We start from the raw sequence: 27,459 nt of genomic DNA on the forward strand, positions 1-27,459 counted from the left end.
TGCGCTGTATTCTGGGTTTTGTAGTTTTTATGAGGAAGGAATCTGCCTTTGGGAGGGGCTCTTTCCCGAGAAACCGGAGCAAGGTGAACTACAATATCCAGAAGTCACGAAGGGAGGCGGTCCTGGTGCCTGAGGTGTGGGAAGCAATCCCGGAAACCCCGACGTTCGGCCGCGCTTGGAGGGAAGCAGGGCCGCAAGCATGGTGGGGCCGACCCTCTCATACCCGGGCTGCCGCGGGGCATATTGGGAGTTGTAGTTCGGTGCTGGTTTAGGGTTTTTGGGCGTGGAGGCTCCAAAGTCTAAGGTTTGACTTCAGTCTGTCCCTATTAGTCCCTGGGCCGCAGGTGAGAGCCGTTATTGACTGCCGTTAAGGACCGTTACCATTCTCGGGTAAGTGAGACAGGCCCGCGGGTGCGACTCGCCGGGACCCGAATGTCCTGGCCCTTCTTAAGTCGGCTTCTGGCAGCTTTCCTCACTCGGGATTCTGGACAACCCCGGGTCGTTGGCAGTTCAAGGCCTCATGAGAGGCGACAGGATTGTGGTGTGCAAAACACTGACCCTGAGCCAGGAGACCCGACTGCTCGGCAGGCAGGGTTTGCTGCATCTTGGCCTCCAGCTACTGAGGTACTGGTCTTTACAGAGCCCTTATGCACATATTGTCCCTTTCATTCCCTACAAGAGCCCTCCACAATGACTATTTAATGGGCTTTTGATCTTATCAACAAACCTAGAATGTAGTTGCAGTTATTTCCCTTTTTCGCAGACGGTGGCAGGGTGGGACTGTGGCCCAGAGATTGGTAAATCGTTTAGTTGTAAAGTAAGTAGCAACCTAAGTATACAGATTTGGATCTGTCTGCCTGTAAGCCCTCAATTTTTTACCACCACAAAAATGCTATTGTCTGTTTCAGGCATCCACCTAGGGAAATCAGTTATTAGAAGATAATCTGCAACATCTTAATTTTTATTCTCAGAAGTTTCAGTCCCTTGGGTCTCACTTCTTGGAGTAATCTCACCCGAGTCTTGTAAAGAGAGCCCAAAGACATGGTTCCCATTCTCAGAGATTTCCTGTTCCGATTGGGTGTAGTTGGGTGTTGAGGGAAGGACTAGTTCTTACCATCAGAGAGCTGGGTGGCCAAAAAGGGAAATGATCTTTGCCTTTGTGAAACTCTCAACATAGGAAGAATGGTAGGGTGAGAAGAAACAGTTCCCATCTGACTCAGGGAAAGAGAACCAAATAAAACATAAAGCTAAATATAGTCATCTCTTTTTATATTAAGTGCCAGGAGCAGAAAAGTAAATATGACCCAAAGCTGCATATAAATCCCCATCATTTATACTTGACTTTGGAAGGCAGTCAAGGCTGCCTCCTTGGGCTGAGAGCTGTCACCACACTCATCTCTCCAAGGTCTCCAGGGTCAAGACTGCTGTCAACATGGTGTCATGTATGCAACTGCAGGCAAAGGGAAGGTCTGAGATAATAATAATAAAGTTTCACATGGGTTAGATGGATTTCACTTGTCTAAATGTTTCATCTACTTTAGCACTTATGACGCTGTGAAGTAAATAGGGAAGGGTCTTGAAGAAAATGGTACATGCCAAAAACCAAAAAGCACTATACCCAGTTGCAGAGCTTGGACCAGAACTCTCATCTGTTGTTCTAATTCTAAGCCCTGTGTTTTCTTTCCCCAGAGACATACAGAGATTGAATGAACACTAATGAAGCATGACCAAGGAAGAGGGATTACAGGGAATGAAGGTGCTGGTTTCTGTGAGCCCTACCATTCTTGTAGTTCAAAGCCTAAGCAAGATACTTTGCCTTACATTATGATGTAGATGATTTTTGCTCATTGGAGATCCTTTCTGGGAGGTAGACAACAGTGTTGCTCTTGTGACCAAGCTGTGCATAAGTACAAGCTGGAACTTACAGAGTAGAGCACCTCTGAGAACTTTAGAGTTAAAAGGTACCTGGAGGCACTCTCTCTAGGACTGTTCAAGTTATAGTCCTCACTTAGATTTTGTAGGATCCGTGATTTATCATAGAATTGAATTTGTAGATAGTAAGTATAGCTAGGCACTGTGGTGCACATTTATAATCCCAGTGACTCAGGAGGTTGAGGCAGGAGGACCTCAAGTTCAAAGCCAGCCTCAGCAACTTACTGACACCCTGATTCAAAATAAAAAGTAAAAAAGGGCTAGGGGTGTAGCTCAGTGGTAAATGCCCTTGGATTCAAACCCCTATAGAAGAAAAAAAAAAAATAGTAAGTATATGTGATCACTTCTTAATTGAATATTTTTAAAAATATTTTTAGTTGTAGATGGACACAATACCTTTATTTTATTTATTTATTTTGATGTGGTGCTGAGAATAGCCTCACACGTGCCAGGCAAGTTTTCTACCACTGAGCCACATCCCCAGCCCTAATTGAATATTTTTTAAAAAATTTTTTCTTGGCTGTAATCCCAGCAACTCAGGAGACTGAGGCAGGAGGACTGCAACTTCAAAACCTGCTTCTGTAACTTAGTGAGACCCTGTCTCAAAATAAAAAGAACTAGGGCTGTAACTCAGCATTAGAGCACACCTAGGTTCCATCCCCAGTACTGCAAAATAAACAAATTAATAATAATAATAATAATAATTTAGTAATTTTTTTGTTTTGTTTTGGTGGAGCTTGGATAGAACCCAGGGTCTCTAACATGCTAAGCAAGCACTCTACTACTGAACTACATCCCTGACCCTGCCACTTATCATTTTGATGCCTAAGTTCACACTTGGTTTTATAGTCAAATTAGTATAGAATAATCACCCAAAGGGAGAGTTTATTAAATTGGGTTTAAGGGTGTTTTCATGGGGTTCCAAGAGTTCTGTTATTTCTTCCTCACCTTCCCATAAAAGATCTTTCCACTTTCAGATAGCTATAATTGCTGAAAAGTTGACCATTTGTGCCTTATATAGAAATACATAATCCCGTGTCCTTGTAGAAAGTTGTTACATTTTCTAAAATTATTATCTAGTTCCCTAAAATTCTTTCTTTTTTTTGAGGTAAAACAATCCCAGCTGTCTGAACTTATCACATGAGAATAGTGGAACTTTTCCCTCTAGCTCTGCTGATTCTTTCTCCCACTCATTCTGGTAGGAGCATCATAAGAAGACAGTAGATAGTGGGGTACAACAGGACTCGGAGGGTGGCTGGGGGACATGCCCATGAAACTTGAACTTACAGATTCTGAAATTTTCTTCTAGTGTAAATCCTCCATTGTCCCTTCATGACTGTTATTGGAGGCAATAGAATATAGTGGTTAGGAGTGCAGGCTCCAGAAAGAAGTGACTCCCTGGGTTCTAAGCCCTGGCTGTACCTCTGATTAATGAATGGCTTCAGTGTCCTCATATATAAGATGTCCTAATCTATATAGATATGCATGCAGACCATTTAGGGAACAGAGTCAATACCCAATTATTATTTTCCTTCCCTGGAAAGTCAGCATACTACTATGATAACCAAAGAAAAATTTAGCAGGGTGTGGTAACACATGCCTATAATCCCAGTGACTCAGGAGGCTGAGGAAGGAGGATAGCAAATTTGAGACCAGCCTGGGAAACATAGCAAAAGCCTGTCTCAAAATAAAAAGGACAATAAATAAATAAACAAACAAACAAACAAATGAGCTGGGAGTATAACTCATTGTTGGAGCACTCCTAAGTTTAATCCCCATACTGCAAAAACAATTTTTTTAATTTAAAAAAAAAAAAGGGCCTGGGCATGATGGTGCGCCCTTGTAATCCCAGAGACTCAGGAAACTGAGGCAGGAGAGTCACAAATTCAAGGCCAGCCTCAGCAACTTAGCAAGACCCTAAGCAATTTAGTGAGACCCTGTCTCAAAAATAAAAAGGGCTGTGGTAAAGCACCGCTGGGTTAAATCCCCAGTACCATTTTTAAAAAGGGGGTGTTGGGAATGTAGCTCAGTGGTATAGTACCTCTGGATTTGATTCCTAGGACCACAAATAAAGAAAAGGAAGGAAGGAGGGAATACTTGCTCATAATGTCCATTATAGATTGCAGTCCTTGATATATTCCCAGCATATCGGAGATTACCCCTTCTTGTGAGCATAGAAAGGATGAGCCAGGTTGTGAGTCATATATACTATATCTTGGAGCACTCATGACATGTTAGATTCCATGGACAGAACTGGAGAATCAAGCATAGCATAATAGTTCCTGCTGTGGGTTCACTCTACAAATCGGTAGGTACCCAGACTGATAGTTACAATGCAATACATAAGGGAGCATGGAGTGCAACAGGAGCCCAGAGGAGGGTTCCCTAACCTGAGAAAAGGGGTCCCGGAGGAAACGACAGCTGGGCTGAGTATTCTAGGGAAAGCAAACAGATTTTTGGGGTTTCAGCCACATCCAGTGTGGATGAGAAAAGGGTTAACTGCCAGTGGACGATGCTGGCTATAAATCAATTAATTACCCATAAACTTATCTAATCAATAAACACACAAGAGCTAATATTCTTTTCAAAAGAGAAGGGGCATGACAGTTCAGGCCATACCAGATCTGGCCTCTAAAACAAGATGGAGTAGCCCACCACTCCTTTATTTATAGTCACACCAACAAAGGGGGCCAAGATCGGGCCTGTCCTTCTGTGATGGACACGATGGTGTGGAGTTAGGGGAGCCATTTGCTCAGGGAAACTAGCATATAACCAGAGGGTGAGCCACTCCCACACAGGGGCCACCTACTCCCCAGCTATCTGGAACAGTCCCCCACGGCTGCCAGTTCCTGGGAGTCAGGCCTCTCTGTCCCATGGCTCAAGCACGTCTGATTCTGCTAGATAAGGATGGCTTCCCACAGTAGATGTTCTAGGCAGAAGATGTGAAAGTCCAATTGCCTGAGATAAAGGTACCACAATGAGAATGAGGAGGCTGGATGTTGGAGTGTGAGGGGCATTTTGGAAGTTGAATTTGAGAGGCAAGCAGAAGTTGGGACATGGGACAGGAGTTTGGGCTTCATCTTAAAAACTTGGAAGCCACTAATGGATTTTTAGCCTGGGAGAAATAGGATCAAATTTTTGTTGGCTAAACACCACACTGGGCAGCAGCCTGCCAGTTCAAGGCAATAGCATTTTTTCCTGGTAAAGAATGAGGGCCAGTGGGTTCAGTGCACAATAAAGGATAGGAAGATGGCCTTTTGCAGTTTCCTCTCTCCCCTGGATCTCATCATCCAGAAGGCACCCCTTGCTCCCTGAAATACAGCCTGTAACACAGTGGGCCCAGCCTTCTTGATGCTGTGGTTTTCAGAGTGTGACAGCCCAAAAGGCACTTAAGGTAAAATCAGAAAGACCAGATGCACTTAAAAGGGGGGGGGGGGTGGCTAAGGATATAGCTCAGTTGGTAGGGTGCTTGTCTCACAAGCACAAGGCCCTGGGTTCAATCCCCAGCACCACAAAAAAAAAGGAAAATAAATAAATAAATAAATAAATAAATAGGACTGGGGATATAGCTCAGTGGTAGAGCTCTTGCTGCATGCGAGAGGCCCTGGGTTTAATCCTTGGTAACCATTAGAAAAACAAACAAGCAAAAAGTTGAGGTAGAAGGTAAGCAAAGTTGAGGGTAGAGTGCATATCTTTGGGGCAGGTGTGTGTGTATAGGAAGATTCCTAAAGACAGCGGACTTTGAAGTTGACTTTAAAAGCTGTTTCAGCTCTGGATTTTCCATTACAGTTTCTGCAGGCCCTATGAACTCCCTCCTGAATTAAAGTCACAACTGCAGTTTTACTTTCATTTGTGTTTGTTATTCTGTTTGTAACCTTTTCCCCCCACAAACTCTTACATTTTATGAGGTTGGATTTTTCTCACCTCTGTATCTATTGGGCCAGCACACAGTATACCTTCAATTAATATTTGCTGGAGGGCTGGGGAGATAGCTCAGTTGGTAAGTGCTTGCCTTACAAGCACAGGCCCTGGGTTTGATCCCCAGCACCGCAAAAAAAAAAAAAAAAAAGTGTTGGATAAGACTGGGAATGTAACTCAGTGGTAGAACCCTCCCCTAGTATGTGTGAGGCCCTGGGTTGGATCCCCAGTACTGTATAAAATAGAAAAAAATTGTTGGATTAATGAATGTATGAGTGAGCAAATGAGAGGATAAGGTCTTTAGGGCAGGAAAATGTATTAAAGTGCAGGGACAGGAACACACAGTATATTGACCTCTTATATTTGTACAGTGCTTTATTGCTCAAAAAATGAGCTAGCACACCATCTTATTTGAGCTCTTCATCAATTATCTTGTTTGAGCCTGTGCAAGATTAAGACATGTTATTCCTATTTTACAAAGGGAAAACAAAAGAAGTTCAGTGATTTGTCCAAAGTTTCGCTGCTAACTTAGTATGGAGATCGGACTTGAACCTGGATGTTTTAACACAAAGCTGGTGTAGTAACTTGATTTCCTTCTTCCTTCCCCTTTCCCCAGGGGAACATATGGTGAGACATGGATCTGGAGTGGTGATCTGGCCAGGTCATGGAAAATCTTAAATTTCAGTTTCAGGAGTTTGGACTTTAATGTCCAGCCTATAGGAGGGTATTTGTTTCATTTTATTTTTGGAACATTTTATGTATTTATTTCTTTGCATTACTGGATATTGAATCCAGGGCCTTAAGCATGCTAGACAAGTGCTCTACCACTTTGCCACATCCCCAGCCCTTTTTATTTATTTATTTTTATTCTGAGACAGGGTCTCAATAAGTTGCCCAGTCTCGCTTGTAATGTGATCTTCCCTGCCTCACCTGCCAAGTAACTGGGATTACAAGCATGTGCCACTGCCCCTGGCTTAAAAGCTGTTGAATAAAGAATAAATATTAATGGTATTTGTGAATCATGGTATAAATTTAATTGCCTATTAATATTTATTTAAAATAAACATATGGAAAATAAATTTAGTTTTAAGAACCAGGAGTCATTTCTAATGTTGTTCATCAAATAAAACTTGAAGCAGTGCTGTATTCCAGGCTTGTGCTGAATACTAAGGACATGGGACATGGGTTGGGTGGGTGACTAAGATGCCTGTTATTGGCAGGGTGAAATGAGATCCTTATGTAAGCATCTGGAGCCAGCTCAAAGTTCATCATTCCTGTCCTGAATAATGGAGGATATGTATTTAAGCTGAAAAAGCTCTTGGTGTCATCGCCTCAAAACTGCGATGGGGCTGGGGTTGTCGCTCAGTGGTAGAGTGCTCACCTAGCATGTGTGAGGCCCTGGGTTTGATCCTCGGCACCACATAAAAATAAAAGGTATTGCGTCCACATACAACTAATATATATATATATATATATATATATATATATATATATATATATTAACCTGCAATGGCTGAGTTTCAGTATTGAGGAGGTGCCTGGGTTGAAGCCTCACAGCAGCTCTTCAGCCTTTCTTCAGGGATCATCCCCAAACAGAGTTGCAGCTTCTGATGGCATACTGAACCACAGGGATTCCTACTTAGAAGACAAAGTCCTCATTTTTAAATCAGTAGTTCCCAACACTGAAGCAGTATCTGGAAAAGTAGGATCATCTGGAAAAGTAGGATCATCTGGAGGAGTTTTCAAACAATATGCCCCAAGAAGGTTCAGATAATTTGAAAAGGCAGGTAAGGTATGTTGTCCATATTACTGTCATGACCTGCCATGATTACTGATGGGAGTATGGGTATCCCTGTGATGTGTCCGAAGTAGGGAAAAGGTTGAGAAACAATAAACTAGGTTATCTGTAAGCTGTTTGGTCAAGGAACGGAACTTAGACATTAGATCTGGCCATATAGAATAGGAATTTGTTCTGCCAAGCCCCATGACTTAGAACTAGGAGAGCTGTTATCTAGTGAAGATCTTTCTAACTTCCAGGACTGGAATTCAAAGATAGCATGAAACTCTATTGAGAGACAGGGAGCTCTCTGACACTGGACACATGCAGAAATAAATGCCAGAGGCCACTGTGGAGGAGTCAAATACTGGCAGGGTGTCAGTGAGCAAAATGAATCTTTTGCTCATAAGATAAAATCCTATTCATTTGGCAATGGCAGTAAATCTTGACTGTTGAAATACAAAAGAAAGTTTCAGGGACTACAGTGATCAGAAAAGGATGTTTTATTACTTCATTCCTCAATATATTTAAACCCTACTATGCCAGACACTGGGTAGTACTACCTTAAAGAAGATAGAGGGCAGAGATACACTTTAGGGAGAGGGAATGGGAGATAGGGTAGGAGTTAGGGACCACCTACTATATGTGATACTTACTTAGACACTTTTATGTCTTTCCAATTCTTTCAACACTGCACTACTGCACAGTAGTGATTATCCCCGCTTTAAGAGGAAACAGGATGAGAGGCTGACTTGCTAGGCTTGTATGGACAAACGTGGGCTCTATAATCAAATGACAGTGTTAGAGGACAAATGAATTAATCTCTCAATACCAGTTTCCTCTTGTGTAAAACTGTGAGGATTGAATTAATGCCTAGGGATGCTTTTTAAGGCCTGCCTCGTTAACTACCATAGCTACCATAGTTACTATTGCTAAGCCTGCACTTTTAAGTTAGGATTTTACACTTCCCTCCCTTTCTGGAGCTTGGAAAAACTCCAGCTGGGCCACGCCCACCTATCCCCGCCTAGCCTGGCTGTCTTCGGCCCCGCCCCTTCCGCTGGCCGGACGTCCGGTTCGCGTGCGCGGTCCCGAGCCCCTCCTGCCCACTGGGAGCCAGCCAGTAAGCGCCGTGGAGATTGGTGAGCGGCGGCGGCGGTGGCCAGGCCGAGTCAGAGCGCCGGTACGTAGCGCGGCGCGGGCGGGTGGAACGTGCCTGGCGATGGCTGCACGAAGCTCCTTTGTTCTCCAGCGATCCCTCACCGGGCTGGGCCCTTGGTCAGGCCGGGGGCGCGCGGGACTGCTGCCAGAGGAGCGGGATGGCGCGGTGTGTGGGGTGTAGTGTGCGCGCCTTCTTTCAAAGGTTGGGCGACAATTTATTGAGCACGTACTGTGTATATCCAGAACTCGTCGTCTTGACAGCAGTCCCGAGAAGCAAGGTGTTATTTCTTCTGTTTTACAGCGGTAGAAATGGAGAAAGGTTCATAACTAGAAAGGGATGGAAATTGTGGTTTCAAACCCAGGTTCAGCTCAAAGAGCCGGTGCGCTTTAGAACTATGCGGTCACACCTCTGTTTTATTTTTTTAATTCAGCTTCTGCCACTTAAAGTTGTGTGACCTTCTGTACCTTTCTGGCCCTCATTTTGTTCTTTTATCTTGAAAAATGGGGGTAATAACTGTCTCATAGAGTGGATGTAAAGTGCTTTACTGGGTAGCTGCTATTTTGTTGAGTAATCATCCGATTTTTAGACGTTCAGCCCTGCTTCCTTCTCTCCAGGGAGACTAGAGTGGTTGGTTATCCATAGTTGTAGTGAAGTTCCCCAGGCCTTCACCCACTGGTGAAGAGGGCCTCAGACCTGCCTCTTTCTTTTCTAGCTTCCCAGAGGCAGCGTTAGCATCACTAGTAATGAGTTTGCTTATGAGTTTTGAAAGCTAGTTCACCCTTCCTTAGTTACTGGGAAATTGTCACTTGAATGGATTTTCACATTAAGTCCCAATTCTAAAGGTGCGGGAATGGAAGCCTTTGAATATGTTTCATGTGGACTTTTGTTTTCTTGTGGGAGGGACCGCTGATCTCACCTGAATAAATCAGATTGACTTGGTATGGCAGAGTACCAGCATAGGCTTGGGGGAAACAGGTGATAGGTTAGATCTGGATGATGAATAGAAAATGGACAGAGCCCCTTGGGATAGTTTTGTCCAAGCAAATCCCTTAAATTCCCACCAGATCCTCTCTTGTCTGTATTGAGCAGTTTCAATCTCTCCTCCTGGATGAGACATTTAAAAGGCCTTGGAGCCTCTCTTTGTGCCTAACCTTAAGGAGAAAAGATTAGTGTTGATAACTGAAGACAGGCAAGCATTAAGCTTAGTTTTGTTTTGTAACCAACTAGCTGGCACATTTTTTTAGATTTATAGCTAAAATTTTTCTTTGAAAGTTTCTAGCTGCAGAGAATATGTTTTCAGGTTAATTGTAAATATTGACGTTTTAAAATAAGGCTATTAACACTCATTTAAATTCACAATGGGATTTAAGTACTATAATGATTTGATCGAATTTTCCTAATTCTTTGAATAAAAGAACAATTTTTTATTTAACAGTTGAAATTCCATATTCTCCCTTTTTTCCTTCTTGAACATGTATGTACATTTTGTTTCCTTACAGAAGGTTTTTCTAATACGAATAGATTTTATACTTAAAAGTCTTTGTTTTATTATTCAACTTATCTGCAACAACAACAAAAAACTACTTAAAATTAAGGCACTTGTACTGAGCACAGTGGCACATTCCTGTAATCCCAGCAACTCAGGAGGCTGAGGCAGGAGGATCTTGAGTTCAAAGCCAGCCTCAGCAGACTAGCGAGGCACTTAGCAACTCAGCGAGACCCTCTCTCTAAAATAAAATATAAGAAAGGACTGAGGATGTGACTCAGTGGTTAAGCACCCCTGGGTTTAATCCCCAGCACCAAAAAGAAAAAAAATTAAAGCACTTTTTAAATTTTGTTTTGGTCATGGTATTAACCATTTTCTTTTGGCTTGAGATTTCTCCCCCCTCCCCAGTACTGGGGACTGAACTCAGGGTCCCTTACAGTGAGCAGCATCCCCAGCCATTTCTCTTTTCAGTTTTTGATACAGGGTCTTGCTAAATTGCCTCAGCTGGCCTTGAACTTGCTATCCTCCTCCTTCAGCTTCCCAAGTAGCTATAATTTTAGGCTTGTGCCACCAGGCCCAGCTTATTTGAGTTTTTACAATTATAAAATACACAATTGATCAACATTTTTAAAAAAATTAGGGATTTTGTTTTGTCAGTTCTGGGGATCAAACCCAGGGTCTTGTGAGTGCTAGGCAAGCACTCTTTCACTAAGCCATAACTAGCCCAAAATACTAGTTTTGATAATTGTTAAAACATTTTATTTGATCCAGGCATGGTGGCACACACCTGTAATGGAGACTGAGGCAGGAGAATTACAAGTTCAAAACCAGTCTGGGCAATTTAGCAAGGCCCTGTCTCAAAACAAAAAAGGGCTGAGGATGTAGTTCAGTGATATAGCATTCCTGGGTTCAATCCCAAGTACTTCATTCCTCAGTGTGAAGGCTACTTGGAACTACTGTGGGCAAATAACTGCCATTTCTTCATCTTTAGAATGAGAATAAATAAAAGAACTGGTTTCATTGAGTTGTTGTACTGATCAAAAGGGATCAGGGGTATTTCTGTCACAAAGTACTCAAATAGTGGATGGGTAACTGCCCTTAACATGCTAGTTCCTGCCTTCTGGAGAACTCACCTTCCTACACTCTTTGCCTTAGTTTTGTTTTGTTTTGTTTTGTTTTGTTTTATTTTTGTCTGTGAGCCCAAGATATTGTAAGCCCAGAAATGTGGACGTGGGATGTGATGTTGAAAGGTTTGGGAATTTCCATAGGTTTTCTGGAACAGATTTTAAAAAAAAATTTTTTTTTAGGTGTAGGTGGACACAGTACCTTTATTTTATTTTTATGTGGTGCTTAGGTTCCAATTCAGGGCCTCACGCATGTGCTAGGTGGGTGCTTTACCACTGAGCCACAACCCTAGCCCTGGAAAAGATGTTTCCTTATTTTAAAATAGTTAATGGAGCTGGAGTTATGGCTCAGTGGTCGAGCATATACCTAGCATGTGTGAGGTGCTGGGTTCAATTCTTAGCATCACATATAAATGAATCAATAAAACAAAGGTCCATCAATATCTAAAAAATAAATATTTTAAAATATTTAAAATATTATTATTTTAAATATTAAATAATTAAATAATTATTTTAAATATTAAAATATTTAAAATAAAATAGTTAATGTTAGGGCTGGAGTTGTAGCTTAGTGGTAGATCACCCGCCTAGCATGTGTGAGGCCCTGGGTTCAATCCTCAGCACCACTTAAAGATAAAATAAAGATATTTTGTCCACCTACAACTAAACGTACACACACACACACACACACACACACAATAAAATAGTTAATGTTAGCTGGGCATGGTGGTGCATGCCTATAATCCCAGAAACTGGAAGGCTGAGACAAGAGGACAGTCTAGGCAATTTAGTGAGACCCTGTCTCAAAATAAAAAATTTTTTAAAAGGGCTGGGGATGTGGTTCAGTGTTAGAGCACCCCTGTGTTCAATAAAATAGTTAATGTTGACTATCTCCTTATACATGAGCTGGACATTTTACTGCATGCTTTTATATATTCATCCAACAAATATTTTTGATCCACATCCCCAGCCTATTTATTTATTTATTTATTTATATTTTAAGACAGAGTCTTGCTAAGTTGCTGAGACTGATTTTGAACTTGCCATCCTCCTGCCTCTGTTTCCTGAGTTGCTGGGGTTACAGGCAGGTGCCACCATACCCAGCTCTAACAAATATTTTTTGAAGGCCTCTAATAAATGTTTTTTGAGGCCCTTTTTAGGCATCTAAGATATATCAGTCCCCAACTTTTGTGGGGGAGAGGCAAATTACAGAGAATAAACACATAGCTATATCGTATGATGCATAGTGATAAGTCGATAAGAACTGCGAAGAAAAGTGAAGCAGTAGGACTTGGGCAGACGGGTGGTATTTTATATATTTGGAGTCAGTGTCTTTGATGGAGAACAGTTGGGCAGAGAAAGGTGTTGAACTTCTCAGTCCTCTGGGGGAAGTATTTCTATGCTGGGGGAACAGCATATGTGGGCCTGTGCTCAGCTTGGTCAAGGAGCAGGGAGGAGAATGATCTAGGAGGGGAAGTGGTTGAAAATGCTCGGTGGGGACTTGGCATGTATTTAGAGTGAGGTGGGAGCTCTTGGAGGGTTTTGAGCAGAGGGCTGACCTGAACTGACTGACTATTCTGAAAGGCCACATTAGCTGCTTTGTTGGGAAGCAATGGTGGCAGTAAGGAATTCACAGAGAACCTACTGTACTGATCCAGGAGCAAGAAGACGGTAGTGTCTGCAACAGGGAGTGTCTGGCTAGAACATGAATACAGGAGGTAGAGCTGACGGGGCAGTAGTGAATTGGATGAAGGATGTCAGAAAACAGGAGAATGCCAAGGTTTTTGGTAAAGCAAGTGATTTTTTTCTTTATTTTATTTCATTATGAGACAGGGTCTTATTATGTTGCTCAGACTGGCCTCAAAGTCTTGGACTCAAACAGTCTTCCTGCCTGAGCCTCCAGAGTAGCTTCAGCTATAGGTGCATGCCACTGCACAAGGCTTGTGGCCTAAGCAAGTGGAAGGATGGAGGTGCCATTTAGGAAAATGAAGTAAACTGCAGTGACTGACATGTCATACACTGAATTGGGAAGATGAGGTGATAGTGACCTCTGTCACCTCATTTAATCCTGACAAGACTCCTATTAGCAGTCTTTTTTTTTTTTTTTTTTTTTTTTTTTTTTTTTCCCTGTGCTGGGGATTGAACCCAGAGCCTTGTGCTTGCAAGGCAAGCACTCTACCAACTGAACTTTCTCCCCAGCTCGGAACAGTCATCTTTATTCCCATTTTTTACTCAAGGAAAGAGAAGCTCAGAATACAGAAGGAAATTGCCCAAGGCCACATAGCTTGTTAAGAGACAGAGTTGAAATCCAAGTCAAAACGTCCTTCTGCCTGCAAAACCTCTGAGAGAGGCCTTCTCTGTAACCTTTTTCTGCATAAATGGCAACATAATAATCTAGCCCAACACCTCCTTTCCCTACCAGAAGACACTCCCTGGAGCGGTGGTTTAGGATTGGATAGTGCTCCAGTAAGCTGTGGTGTTTTAGGATTGGATAGTGCTCCAGTAAGCTGAGACTTGTTCTCCTCCTCTTCCCTTCTCTTGGTGTTGAACAGGGGTGGGGGAAGAGGGAACTGACCCCAGCACCCTCTCTTGCAGTTCCCTCCAGATAATTGGCAGCTTGGAAGAGGTGGTGACTTAATAGGCCTAGCAGACAAGAGGACTTTTCACCAATAATGAAAGATTAAGGGTGGGGAAATGATATAAAAATAGCACTTAATAGTTAACTGGAAAACAATATATTTTTGCAACCATTGGTTCCACAAGAAAATAATTGGGTCCCAAGGCAGGAATGACTCGTTTTCATGAATGATTATATTGATCATTGGAGGAAAATAGATATGTCCCCTTTGGAAAGCAATTCAAAGGAGAAGTGGCTGGCTAGCCAGGCATGCCCAGTGTGCAATCCTGAGAGGCTGCGGAGGAGGAAGAAGCCAGTTGCAGCCTAATGAGCAGCCAGGTCCTGGCCCTGTGCAAGTAGGTTTGGGGCTGTTGATTGGGAGATGTGAAGCAATGGAACTTGCGTCGCACTTGGGTCCTGAGCTCTCCCAAGGGAAGAAAGAAAGTGGCCATTCAAATACCAGTTCCTTGTTCTGTTTAACCCATCGGATGTTTTGTTTGTTTCCAGTTTTTTTCCAGGAGAGTTTTACTAACAGCAGACAGCATGTTTTAATGGCAAAAAGGGAAGGCTGGAAGGCTGATTCCAGCTTCTGCTTTACAACTAGCAGGAAATATGTTTCCCCTTTCTGGACTGTTCCAGGCTGGGTCAGGGAGTCATTTGTCATTTACTCTGTGATTATCAAACATTCTCTCTGGTAACTGGTAGGGAACATGGATTCAATGCTTAATGTGTGCCAAGTATAATTCTAAGCACTTCACATGTATCAATTCATTTACTCTTCACAGTGACTCAGAGAAGTAGGTGCCATTAACTCTTATTTTATAGATGAAGATGAGTCGAACTGACTTGATCCATGTCACTCATCTAGTAAGTGACAGACATTGGACACCATTAGATATTCTGGTCTCATGAAACATGTTTTATTGAACACTTAAAAATAGTTATATAGGGGCAAGAGGTGTGGTTCAGTGGTAGAGCATTTGCCCAGCATGGTGCAGGGGAGTCATACAAACAAAGGTACAAAGCATGATGAGTACAAAGGAGTAGAGAGCATTGTCAGAGGCCTGATTTTTGTTGGGGGAGTCAGACAAAGCTGCTACTGTGACTTTCTCCTCTTTTTTTTTTTGGTACTGGGGATTGAATCCAAGGGCACCTCTCTTTATTTTTTATTTTGAGACAGGGTCTTGCTAAGTTGCTTAGGGCTTCACAAAGTTGCCGAGGCTGGCCTTGAACTTGGAATCCTCTTGCCTCTCAGGTCACTGGGATTATAGGTGTATTACATAACCACACCTGACCCTCCATCACTATTGATACCCTTCCCACTTACCACCATCACATGTTGTGAATTTCATGAGGGCAGGAACTGTTGTTCTGTCCAGTTCTGTGGGTCTGTTTGGTTGACAGGAAGGGTACAGGATAAAGAAAGAAGAATAGTGGGCACTGTGGTACACGCCTATGTTCCCATCTACTCAGGAGGCTGAGGCAGGAAGATCACAAGTTTCAGACCAACCTCATCAACTTAAATCCTGTCTCATTTAAAAATGACTAGGCATGTAGCTCAGTAGTAGAATGTTTGCCTAGCTTGTGCAAGCCCCTGGGTTTCATCCCTAGTATCACAAAAAAATATGGCGGTGGGAAGGAAGGAGTCAGACAGAAAGTGAGTGTTTTGGTAGAGGAAACAGAATACTTGGAAGTCCTTGAGCTCGGAAAGAGCCTCCATGTACAGGGATAGAAGGAAGGCCAGTGTAGCAAGCACAGGGCATGGATAGTGACTGGGGTTCATAGGGCCTGGAGAGCTCTGTGGGAGGCCAGGAGGGAAGGAAGAGTGTAGTGAAGGTTTCAAGCAAGGGAGTAACATGATTAGATGACCCTTTAAGCCATGACCCTCGCTTACATTGGGAATATGCATGAGGGACTGAGGGATCACTGCACAAGACTACTGCAGTGGTCTGGGCACAAGATTCTGGGGCCTTAGTTGAGCAGGGGAGCTTTGGTGTAGGAGAGCCCACATGCTTTTTTCTCTAAAAGAAACACTGCCAGAGGAGGCGCCAAGGGAGGTGACTCAACCCAAATGTCCTTTCTTTGTCCTCTCTGGGCTACTGGGGCTCAAGAGGGAAAAACTGAAAGGCAGTTTAGAGAACTTCAATGAGAATAGACCACCATTTATGGAGCACAATAGAATCTGATCTTCCTCTCACAGGCTTCTGAACTCACACCAGATTCCACCTCTCCAAAGTTCTTGCCCTTTTCTTTGCACCCTGTTCCTTTCCACTAATGTGGAGAATGAGGAGAAAGCCAGCATATAGGATGTGGCTCTCCTGGCATCAAAGTCTTGTTTTTTCTCTCAGTTCCACCTTAGCTGATGAATCCCATGCTTGGGCTTAGGTCCAGGTTCCAGCTCCCTTGTCTTCAGCACTGGGCATTGGCTTTCTAGCCAAGCCAGCTCTGCAAATGGCTTTCAATGTTGAGGAAGATTCCAGACTACCATTGGTGATGTCCTTCCTTGGTTTGATGGTGAACATTTATTGATAGCTCCTGAAAGGAGAGGAAGAAAGCACACCTGAGACAGCCTCCCCTGGGAATCAGGCTGTCATTGACACTTTCATTGACTCTTGTTTATGGGTGTGGAGACTGAGTTCAGAGAAGGGAAGGCCTTTGAAGCTCAGCCATTTCTCATTTATGGAACACTTACCACCATGGGCCAGATTGGTGAGACACCTCCTTGTAGTCACATGGGTGGTTTTATGGCAGTGTTGGGAGACTGGGATTATGCCTGTCAGCTTCAGCCCACCATCTTCCCTTTTAGCCAGTGCTTCCTCCAAGCCTAGTTGATTCAGATCTAGTGGACTGGGATGGAGCCTAGTTTCTGTACCTTTTTAAAGTTTTATAGAGGATTCAGGTCATAGCTAGGCTTAAGAGTGGCTGTAGTGTCAGCCTTTGTGAAAGTGGACTGAGGAAAATTGAAGAGTCTGAAGAACGATGACTTGAACCAGAGCAGGAAAACGTCATGAACACAGATTATCAAAGGTGACCCCTTGTCCATCTGTGCCTGGGGAGTTACCAACAGGTTTGGGTGGGACTTGAAAGCAGCTTTGAATCTAAGCCTCCCTTTCCTCCTGGCCAAGCCTTGAGAGGGTAGTGGATTCTCACTTGCTGTGGCTTCCTACCCCAGAAGATCCACCTGGCAGATCTGGGAGCAGCTGCAAGTGGGAAAGCATTTGCACACCAGGCCAAGGACCATCTTAGTGCCTCTGTTCCTTTGTCAGCTCTCTGTTCCTCCCAGCTGTTTTCATTTGTTACTGTCTGTCTCTCCAATTTTCCCCTTGGGGGTTGGGGGAGGACCTGTGTTTTCCTTGGGTTGTGTGAAAGGTCCCCATCACCACTGCTTCAAGACAGTCAGCAGTTAGTGAAGGAATGTGTCACAGAGGGCTGGCTGGACAGGAACAGTTGTTATTTGTCCAGCCTCTTCAAGCCAGGAACCCAGAGCCTCCCTGGGCCTGTGCTTCTCTGCCCGTCTTGGTCTTCCTTACAGAGCTCAGGCAGCTGCTGGTCTGTTTCTGCAGATGGCCATCCAAGGCACCAAGAAGAGAAGCTATTCATTAGAGTACCCTGGGAGCCTACAGTTTACATCTGTGCCCTGGTCACTGTCCACAGGGCCCCATTCCCTTATTCTGCAGAAGAAAGCCATATGGTAATAAGAAAGCATTTCTCTTTGGTTCTGAATTCGTTTGTCTACAGATAGATTTACCTTTCTTATTACTTTAAAAGTAAATTAATTTTTCAGGACTAAGGGTTAGCAACTCTGAATTCCATCTAGCATCTGCTAATAGCTATGACCTAATCAAATCCTTTGCCCTCTCTGATCCTCAGTCTCCACTGCTGTAAATGAAGAGTTGGGATCTATCCCATGCCCTACTGCATATCAGATCTGCTTGGGTAGCTCCATCCCTGAAGATTCTGATTCCCTGGGTCTCAGAGGGGTTCTAGCCAACTGTGTACTGGCAGTTTGAAGTTCGCTGAGGCAGAAGGTCTTCCAGGTCCCTTCAACTAGGCCTGGCAAAATTGAGTAACTGGGTGACAGCAGCTTTCCTTTCATGGTGAGCTATGAGAAATACCCTTGCCCCCTCGCTAGACCTGTCCTGTCCTCAAGTCCCACTCCCACCCCTCTAGTCTGGTCTTAAGTAGAAGAGAAATAGACTCTCATTGCTTAAGGAACAGCAGCAGATGCCACTGGATTCTGTATTGCAGAACTTCAGCTAGTGGCCCAAGTTTATTTTTTACTGAACCCAGTCTTTACCCCTCTTTTTGTAACCCAGAGGGAGACCACTGGGAGGTCCTGCCTCAGAGACATCAAAGAGATGTGATTTTCAAATGGTTGAATACTTTACTTAGGTCTCTGGATGAGGAGTCTGATGGGTATTCTCTCTGCCATGGCTATCCTGACTGAGAACAGGCATAAGCAGATTTAAACATCCAAGTTGGTTCTGTGCCACCTCAAGTCATGCACCCACACAGCCCACATCTGGGTGGCTGCCTCCCCTGTCCTTTGGCGTCCTCAGCAGGAGCAAATTCATTTCAGTATAAACCATAGCAAAATCTAATTAGGACAGTAAATCTGCTGTTTAACAAAAAGAGGTCCTACAACAGATTTCAAAGTCCCAGAGAAGTGATTTGATGCTGAAGGAAGGGTGGGAGAGACTGGGCCTTTGATGTAATTGCTTCTAGCCTGGGAACAAAGTTGAGACGAGATAACCTGTTTGCTGCAGAAAATGCAGCATGCCTATTGTGAGACAGTTTGAGGTGGCAGGAATGGAGACATCATGAAAGTCTTTTCTTCTTCTTCTTCTTCTTCTTCTTCTTCTTCTTCTTCTTCTTCCTGTGCCTGGCAGTATAACCCCTACCTTCCACCCTGTATCATCATCCTCACTTCCACTTATTGGACATTTACCACTTAATCAGGTGGAGAACCACAGGTTTATATGCATTTTCTCTTCAGCACGTAACAGCCCTATGAGGCAGGTTCTGTTAATTCCATTTTATGGTTGATAAAACTGAGGTTCAAAGAGGCAAGTGATTTCCCAGGGTTGTGCACTATGTAAGCAGAGGAGCTGGATCAGAAGCCATCCGTTCTCCTAACTTTTGTGCTGTGTTGCTGCTGCTTAATCTAAGGAGGCCAGAGACCATGATGCTGAGCTCCAGGTTACATTCCCTCCATCCACCCCAGCCTCTCCTCCTCTCCCTCATGTTCCTCAGCAAGATCTGTACTTCTCCACACAACAGGCATATGGCCTCTGAGCTCCCATCTGGGCCACTTCTCAGCTGAGGAGGAGGAGACTGTTTATCCCAGTCTAGATGAACCACTCAGGTGGTCCTAGTGCTGGTGCTCAAGGTGGGGTGAACAGTAGGAGCTTCTGTGGAGAAGGGACATTTGGGCAAAAGTAGGGCCTAGGCACCTGGACTCCATTTGCCCCTTCACTTGGGTGGCTGCAGACAGGCCTTTTCTTGCCCATGAGCCACAATGTCCTAGACCAGAAAGGATCCAGGGGGATCAGAGGGCATCTGAAAAGGACCTTGGGGTCATCCTGATTGCTTCCACTGTCTTCCTTATTCTACCTGCTTTATTGGGACACCAGAGACTTTCCCGTAGGGTTTCCTCCTGAAAGTGGCCCCTGCTCCCCAAGCCCAGGGCTAGACTCTGCTGGGCCAGCTGAGTCTCCCTTCCCTTCCCCTGCCTTCCCCCCACCCCAGCTCTTGTGAACCAACACTGACCAGGCTGCCCACTTCTGACAACAGGTCCTTCTGGCATTGGTTTGGTGAACCGCTGATCGTCCCAGCTTGCCCTACGCTCCATTGATTCCCTGGCTCCTGGCTTCTAGTCTGGCTGACCTCCCTCTTTCCAGAGAAGATGTTCCTGGTGGGCCTGACGGGGGGTATTGCCTCAGGCAAGAGTTCTGTAATCCAGGTGTTCCAGCAGCTGGGCTGTGCAGTGATTGACGTGGATGTCATTGCCCGGCATGGTGAGTTGGAGTGTGTGGGTTGGGGGGATCATGCATAGCAATCCCACTGCGCTTCCTTTTCTGTCAACCTTCTCTTGTGTGAGTCTCTTAGAGGCCTCAGAGGTGAGGGAGGCTTTCCGGTTGCTGTGGCCTGGCTTCTGTCTCAGCCCCTACTAGTGCTCCTAGTTCTTCGGTTTACTCTCCTTTCCCTTAGGAGTTTCCCTCCCCGCCCTTCACCTGGTTCCTTCACCAGCATGAATGATCCTGTGTTCTCTTCTCTTTAACTGCTTTCCCTTCCCTTATTTTGTTTTTTCTTCAACTAAAAGAAGTACCCTTGGACTCCCCCATCATTTTTCCTCTAGTCACTTGAGTCCTCTGGCTGACTGGAGGTTCCAGAGAATTGACCCAGTCTCCTCTTTATACCACAGTCGTCCAGCCAGGATATCCTGCGCACCGGCGCATTGTGGAGGCGTTTGGCACTGAGGTCTTGCTGGAGAATGGGGATATCAATCGCAAGGTCCTGGGGGACCTTATTTTCAACCAGCCTGACCGGCGACATTTACTCAACACCATCACCCACCCTGAGATCCGCAAGGAAATGATGAAGGAGACCTTCAAGTACTTCCTTCGTGGTGAGACCCTGGGTCTGAGGTGGGAAGGGGGAGCTGGTTAGCCAGGCTGATGAGTTCACATTGCTTATTGGCACTCCCCCTCCGTGCAGAGACCTGTACCAGCCCCAGAGGAAAGAAGCACATGTCCCTCAACTCTTAAGGAAGTTGACAGTTTAATGAGAAGAGACTCATGAGGCTTTTGAGCCATGATTTCCAGGAAGTAAGTTGATTTTTCTAGTAGGGACAGAAGTAATGATAGTTAATGAATAATGGAGTCATAGTCCTGAAGTCAAAGTTCTGACCCTGACAGTTTCTAGCTGTGTGCCTTTGTTAAGTGGTCTAGTTCCTCACCCTGTTTGAAAAAACATGATCTGCACGGTGCAGATCATGCCAGCCTTGCAAACATAGGAAGACTGAGTATCCATGTTAGTGACATGATCATTACACAACATAAATGCAGTAAGAGTTGATTTTGGTACTGGTTGAGCTTCTTGGAAAATAAATTTATGGACTGGAAACAGGAGAGCCTAAGATGACCAGGGTGAGGGCAGGAGGGTTCCAAGTAGAGGATCATCCTCCAGGGATAGGGCCTCTCAGCGAGTTAGGCTGGCAGGAGCAGGGACAACCAGGAATATGTCATGACTGGAAGGAAGTGAGAATTTGAAAAGCAGGGGTCTATGGTCAGTTGATAAGAACATCCCAAGGCCTGTTCCCTACCTTAAGACCTGCTTTTAGGACAACGTTGGGCAACCTGACTCTTATTGTCCAGGGTAGAGCCCAGGACAGGTTCAAGGACAGAGAGACTGGCCTCCCACTGAAGGGATGATGAGAAGACTTTACTTCCTAGGAGTACAGGGAAGGCTTTTACACTGTCATGCCTCAAGTTCTTATGTACAGAGTAGGAAACTTCCCCTGCCCCGTCCTCTGCCGACCATACCTCCCTCCAGAGAGAGGGGAGACATACACACATGCTGCCGACCCACCCTGCCACTCCCTGCAGCTTCTGCCAGGGATTGAGCTGGCTCTGAGCTTCTGCCCACCTCATGCTGTCCATCCAAGTAGCCCCTTGCTACAGGCCTCCTTCCTTCCTCCTGACTCAAGAAGTCTCTGGATTCTGTCTCTGTGTCTGCTGGTCCCCTCCCAGCCCCACCCAGGAGCAAGCCTTCTGCCTTTCATTCCTGCCCTTTGCATTTGCTCCCAGGCCAGTTACAAGTACATCTGCAGGGCTATGAGGCGCCAGTAGCTCTCCCCTTCTGAAATTAAGCAACGGATAATGTCACCCGCTCCAAAGCTCTCCCACTGTGTCATCCACCCAGCCTCCCCGCCTCCCCAACCACCACCGCTTTAATAAAAGCCAGAAAGCTCTTTTCAGCTCGATAAGGTGAAAAATGGGGACGACAGCTGTGGCTTCCACAGTCCCAGTTTTTCCCTGATGAGTAGAACAAATACAACTGTCAGAGTTGGTATAATCAAACGTCAGATAAGATCACCAGCTGTTGGGAGGTCTCTGTGTAGGCAGACGGATGTCTTAATAGAGTCAGGATAGTTTGCAGGGCTTATCAAGCAGGAGGGATGTGACAGCTGAATAGCCCTTTGCCGGTGAACCAAAGAGCTGGCCACCAGCTCCCGAGAGGGACTCAGGAGAAAGGATAGTGTGGGGAGAAGAAGCAGTGGGAGCAGAGCAGGAAAAGGAGATAAGCGGCCCAGAGAGGATCTGGTCTTTTCTCTTGCTCTGAGTTGGGGAAAGTGAGTTGGGGGGCAGGGTGAGGACACTGCACTGCTGTCCTCCCTCCTCTGGGGAACAATAGCAATAATAACCATTTTATGGGGTATTTAGTGAGGGGGCTGGGGAGGGGCTGGGTGGTTTACATGCATTCAAAACTCTTTTTCAATCTTTACCGTCACCTGAAAAGCAAGTACTCCTTGTAGTCATTACACAGATGAGGTTTATTAAGGGCCAGGGTCACGTGATGGGGACGTGGGGGACTTCAAACCAGAGTGTGTCAGCAGAGCCCTTGCTCCAACCACCTCATCTCACCTTCAGGCTTCTCTTATGTTTCCTGGGGAGTGGGGATTCCAGCAGCTGGGGCTGTCACCCCATCCCCTGCATCATATTGAGGGCTCATTTCCCATGACAGCCTTGACATTGGTGTGATGGTGTCTGGTTCTGAGAAACACCATCTTGACCAGGAGCCTCTGGGCAGAACAGCTTCCTGTCCCTTACTCTGACTGCACCCCACCCCTCTCAGCTCTGTACACCCACACAGGGATGACTAGTATAAAGAAGTAAGCGTGGGGCTGGGGATGTGTCTTAGTGGTAGAGCACTTGCCTGGCATGTGTGAGGCCCTGGGTTTGAGCCTCAGCACTGCATATAAATAAATAGATAGATAGATAGATAGATAGATAGATAGATAGATAGATAGATAAAGATCCATTGACAACTAAAAAATATTTAAAAAAAAAAAAAAAAAAAAACATGTCACCACCTTCTCTGGGCAGATACCACTCACAGTGGGTGAGGAGCACCCTGCCTGGCATTGGCTTGTGATGGGAAAGCCAGCAGTGCCTTTTCCTTTTGGGTTCTGCTGCCACCCCTCAGTGGATCTTTCATAGAGCTAGACTCAGGACCCTTAGCAACAGAGGGCCAGGCCTGGACCTGGCTCCTTGGGGAGAACCTAACCTTTTGGAGTTTTTTGTTTGTTTATTTTTTGTTTTTGTTTTTATTTGAGCAAAGATAAGATGAAGTAAGGCAGAAAGAGTCCAGATGCTCCTGGAAACACTCCCCAGCCTCCTGCAACTCTGGCTGTGTCCTGTCCCTATTCAAAAATAACAACTCTTGGGGTTCAAGATCAAGGTGAACTAAACCCTCTGTGCCTGTGCTGACTACCTGGTCAGCCTCTCTCTGCTCTGCTCGAAGCTTCCACTTTGGCCACACAGGAGAACCTCCCAGCTGTGTGCTTTGTTGGTTCTCATTCCTGGACTCCCCACCTCTGCCTTCTTATTTCAAGTATCAGAAGTCATCCTTGCTTTGCAAGGCCAGTACAAATGCCAGCCCTTCCACAAGGTCTTTCCTTATCAACCAGCCCGAAATGATTTTTTGTAGCACTCCGCTCTGCATGGCATTGAACTGGCTGGTGTTCAGGGTTTGTCTGTCCTTGGAAGGCCTCCTCTCTGCTGGGGCGCCGTAGATTGTGGGGCCAGTCATGTAAGCAGCCCTCTGTGTGTACTTGCAGAATTGAACTTGTAGGTCTTCCCACCTCTCCCCAGGGTACCGCTATGTGATTCTGGATATCCCCCTGCTGTTTGAGACCAAGAAGCTTCTCAAGTATATGAAGCACACAGTGGTAGTGTACTGGTGAGTATGTGACGTGGTGTTACCTGGCCCAGCCTGACTGAGGAGGGAAAGGAAGGCCCGTGGATTAAGGTGTGTATCTGGAAGATAGCCCACGTCACTTTGTCTTCTCTCTGTGGGGTAGCCAGGACACACAGGGTTTTTGGGCAGCAGTGCTCTGAGCCTACAGAAACCAACTTCTGTGCCTGACCCAGATATACCTGGAGCAGGTATAGGAAGTGATAGGCCCCCAAACCCTAGTGCTTGGGAAGGACTCCCCCTGCTGGCCACTGGAGGCACTTCAGCCCAGGTGCCTGGCCTTGCCCCTGGCTGCCATGTTGTTAACTCATTGACTCCCTTCTTCCTGGAGCACTTCTCAGCTTTCCAAACAACTCCCACATTTACCCTTTCATTCAGATTATCTTTCAGCATGAGATGGTTAGGACAGGAGTGGATACTTCTGAATTATTAGAAAAGAAACTGAAGGGAGCAGTTACAGAACTTTTCCAGGGGTTGCTCATTGGTAACACTATGAACAGAAAACTGTGGAGAGAGGCTGTCAGCCCAGCCGAGGAAGGAGCTTTGTTCTCAGAATCCTCCAAGACATGAAGCAAACCAGAATCCAGGTTTAGCAAACAGAAAAATCAAACTGTCAGGGAGAATGAGTCACAGTCCCTGAGGGGTGAGAGAGTAGATGAGGCTCTGGGGTATTTGCTTCCCAGAAACTTTTTGGGTGCCACTCACAAATACAGCAGACATATAGGTGGGCACTTGGCTCTGCAAGTATCTGGGGCACAGGGTGACTCTCAGGAGACAAATGTGTGGGAGGCTCCTAGCACACTAGAGGTGGGGCCTGGAATGCTCAGTGCCCTGGGCCCCACCTGCCCTCTCTGGCACCTCCCCTGTGAGCTGTCATTTAAAGCTCAGTCTGAATTCCTTGAGCCTCTTGTGGGGACTAAGGCATCCTCTGAACTCTCCCAGTGGGTTAGGCCCCCCCATGTGACCCTGGAACCTTCTCTGTTCTTTGTTTCCTGTTTGTGAAAGACTCAACTGAGGCAAGGTGGGCCCCTTGAAGTCCTGGGATTTTCTTTGCCTTAATAATGCAGTTGGAACTTTGTACCTAGGGATAAAAAAATAAAAAATAAATAAATAAAACTTAGATCTTAGAGTATAGGTGAGAAAATAGAACAGCAGTCAGTTGTTTCTGCAGCCTCCAGATGACTGCATACCTGCCCTTGCCACCTTCTCTCAAAGACAAATACCTTTGAGGTTGGCCTGCTTGCTAAGAGCAATGGTAGTTGCAGCTTCTGGTGGATGAGTGGGATTATGTTGATTCTGCCTGCTCTCCAGGGGAACCTTCAGCCCTACTTGCAGGTAGAATCCTGGTACTTTTTATGCCACAACTGCAGCACATGAGGGTGTACAGCTCTCAAGAGAAGCCAGAGAGATTAGTGATTGTTTTTCACCAAAATGATCTACACTTTACTTGGCGAACTATGCTGATAAATTTGAAATAATGTGGCACATTTCCCAAACATGATTATTCTTGTATTTGAGGAATTTGACAATTGTGGAATAAGTGTTTGGATAGGAATAACAAAGTCACAAATACCATTGAGCCTTAAACTAACTATAATGGTCCTATTTCTCAGCCCCAGGAAGTACTGTGAGTTGCCTTCACATCCTGGGAGGTCCTTTGGTCTGGGCCACACCTTCTGAAGGATGTCCACTTAGGTAGCCTCAAGCCACCTTCACTTGGGTCCCTAGTCACAGACATGTGTACTCCTGACTAAGGGTGCATATAGTCCTGTTCTCAGCGAGACAGGAAGCAGCCCCAAGACCTCAGCAGTATACTATATTCCATGAGGAAGGAAGTTCATTTTCATGGTGGGTGGCCTTGTTTAGTCTTCTTCCTAGGGTCCCAGAGAAGGGACTGAACTGGAGTGGTGAGATCCCATTTCACAGCTGGGAAATTCATGATGGTTAGAGTCAGAGAAGATGGTAGCAAACAGGTGCTGCAGCCTTTTCCTGTCTTGTTCTCATCGAGGGGCTGGGGTAGCTCATAGATCTAAGAGGTATTACAGGGAACCCTGTTCTAGAGGACCAACCACAACCAGCCAAGTGGCATGGATCCTGTGTAGCAGAAGACAGGAGAGAAAGTATACTGAGGAAGGACCCGATGGCCATATCAGGGTGGGTAAGAGGAATTCTTCAACCAGGCCCGGTGGCACATGCCTGTGATCCCAGTGACGTGGGAGGCTGAGGCAGGAGGCCAGTATGGGCAACTTGGCAAAACCCCACTTCAAAATAAAAAATGACTGGGAGTGTAGCTCATTGTTAGAGCAATCCTGGGTTCAGTCCCTATTAAAAAAAAAAAAAAAAGTATTCTTAGAATTTTCTTGGGATTGAGAGGTTGGGTATTGTTTAGCTTGATGATTCACAGTGCTTATCCTGTGTAAGACTGAGGGGCTCCAAGTTTTGAGTCCTGTGTACTCTTTGAAGCACTAGGGACTTGTCTGTTCTACTTCATCAGTGGCATCAAGCATAGCAGCCACCATCTCAGCACAGTCTTTTTCTTTTAAATGCACAGGGATGGGAGTGTAGAGGCAAGGAGAGGGCTTTTCAGTGGCCTCAGGAGCAAGTTTTAATAATGCAGGCCAGGGTCCCCAAGGACTTGCAGGAAGTGTTCGGCTTATGAACATAGGCCTTTCAGCAAAGGTCATCCATCCAGAGATCCAGGAGATAGCTGATCCCAGGTGATTAAATTCTCCTATCTTACATCTGGGGACTCTTAGGCCTAGTGACAAAGCAGAGAGACTCCAGATGGCAGAAAACAGCTGCCCCTCCTTATTGATATTAAGGGGCTTAGGTGGCCTGCAGAGCTATATGGCCCTTACCAAGAGGGGGGTGAGGTGGGAAGGAGCCAGTGAGCTTCCAGGCCTCACTCTCTGGTTATGGGACCCTTAATAGCCCAGAGCAGTATAGGATTCAAGGAAAGATCCCAGCCCCAGCCCCCGCCCACCCCTCTACCTTGCTGGCAAGAGGGAGGCTGGGTCCTATAATGCCCTTTTGCCCTGTCCTTAGTGATCGAGACACACAGCTGGCGCGACTGATGAAGCGAAACAACCTGAACCGGGAGGATGCAGAGGCCCGCATCAAGGCCCAGCTGCCCCTGAAGGACAAGGCCCGCATGGCTGACCACGTTCTAGACAACTCGGGCGAGTGGAGCATCACCAAACGCCAGGTCATCCTCTTGCATGCTCAACTGGAGCGCTCCCTGGAGTACCTGCCACTGAGGCTTGGGGTCCTCACAGGTCTGGCTGGCATTGCCAGCCTCCTCTACCTGTTTACCCGCTACCTTCTGCCTTCTCCTTAGGTGGGCACAGCAAAGCAAGAAGCCTCAGGCCTTTGTCTCCTTGGAGGCCAAAGCTAGGTACCACCTCCTGTCTTCCTCCAACTTCTTCAACATACACTCACATCACTCTCACACACCCACACACACACACA

The 27,459-nt window shown here is 45.6% G+C and overlaps 1 protein-coding gene across 1 annotated transcript; it reads left to right on the forward strand.

Moving 5' to 3' along the window:
* Window positions 1-156: 156 nt before the first annotated feature.
* Window positions 157-27,459, forward strand: DCAKD (dephospho-CoA kinase domain containing). The gene is made up of 5 exons (XM_079130290.1): window positions 157-390; window positions 19,807-20,030; window positions 20,438-20,641; window positions 23,889-23,976; window positions 27,037-27,459. The coding sequence occupies exons 2-5, from the start codon at window positions 19,919-19,921 to the stop codon at window positions 27,326-27,328; spliced, it is 696 nt and encodes a 231-aa protein (XP_078986416.1). The 5' UTR covers window positions 157-390; window positions 19,807-19,918; the 3' UTR covers window positions 27,329-27,459.

This window comes from Sciurus vulgaris (assembly GCF_902686455.1).
Source record: "Sciurus vulgaris genome assembly, chromosome: 3".
Classification (NCBI taxonomy): domain Eukaryota; kingdom Metazoa; phylum Chordata; class Mammalia; order Rodentia; family Sciuridae; genus Sciurus; species Sciurus vulgaris.

Coding starts and splice junctions, on each gene's coding strand:
- DCAKD (XM_079130290.1), top strand. CDS start 19,919: ATGTTCCTGGTGGGCCTGACGGGGGGTATTGCCTCAGGCAAGAGTTCT. Junction 20,031..20,437: donor GGATGTCATTGCCCGGCATG/GTGAGTTGGAGT, acceptor TTTATACCACAG/TCGTCCAGCCAGGATATCCT. Junction 23,977..27,036: donor CACACAGTGGTAGTGTACTG/GTGAGTATGTGA, acceptor CCCTGTCCTTAG/TGATCGAGACACACAGCTGG.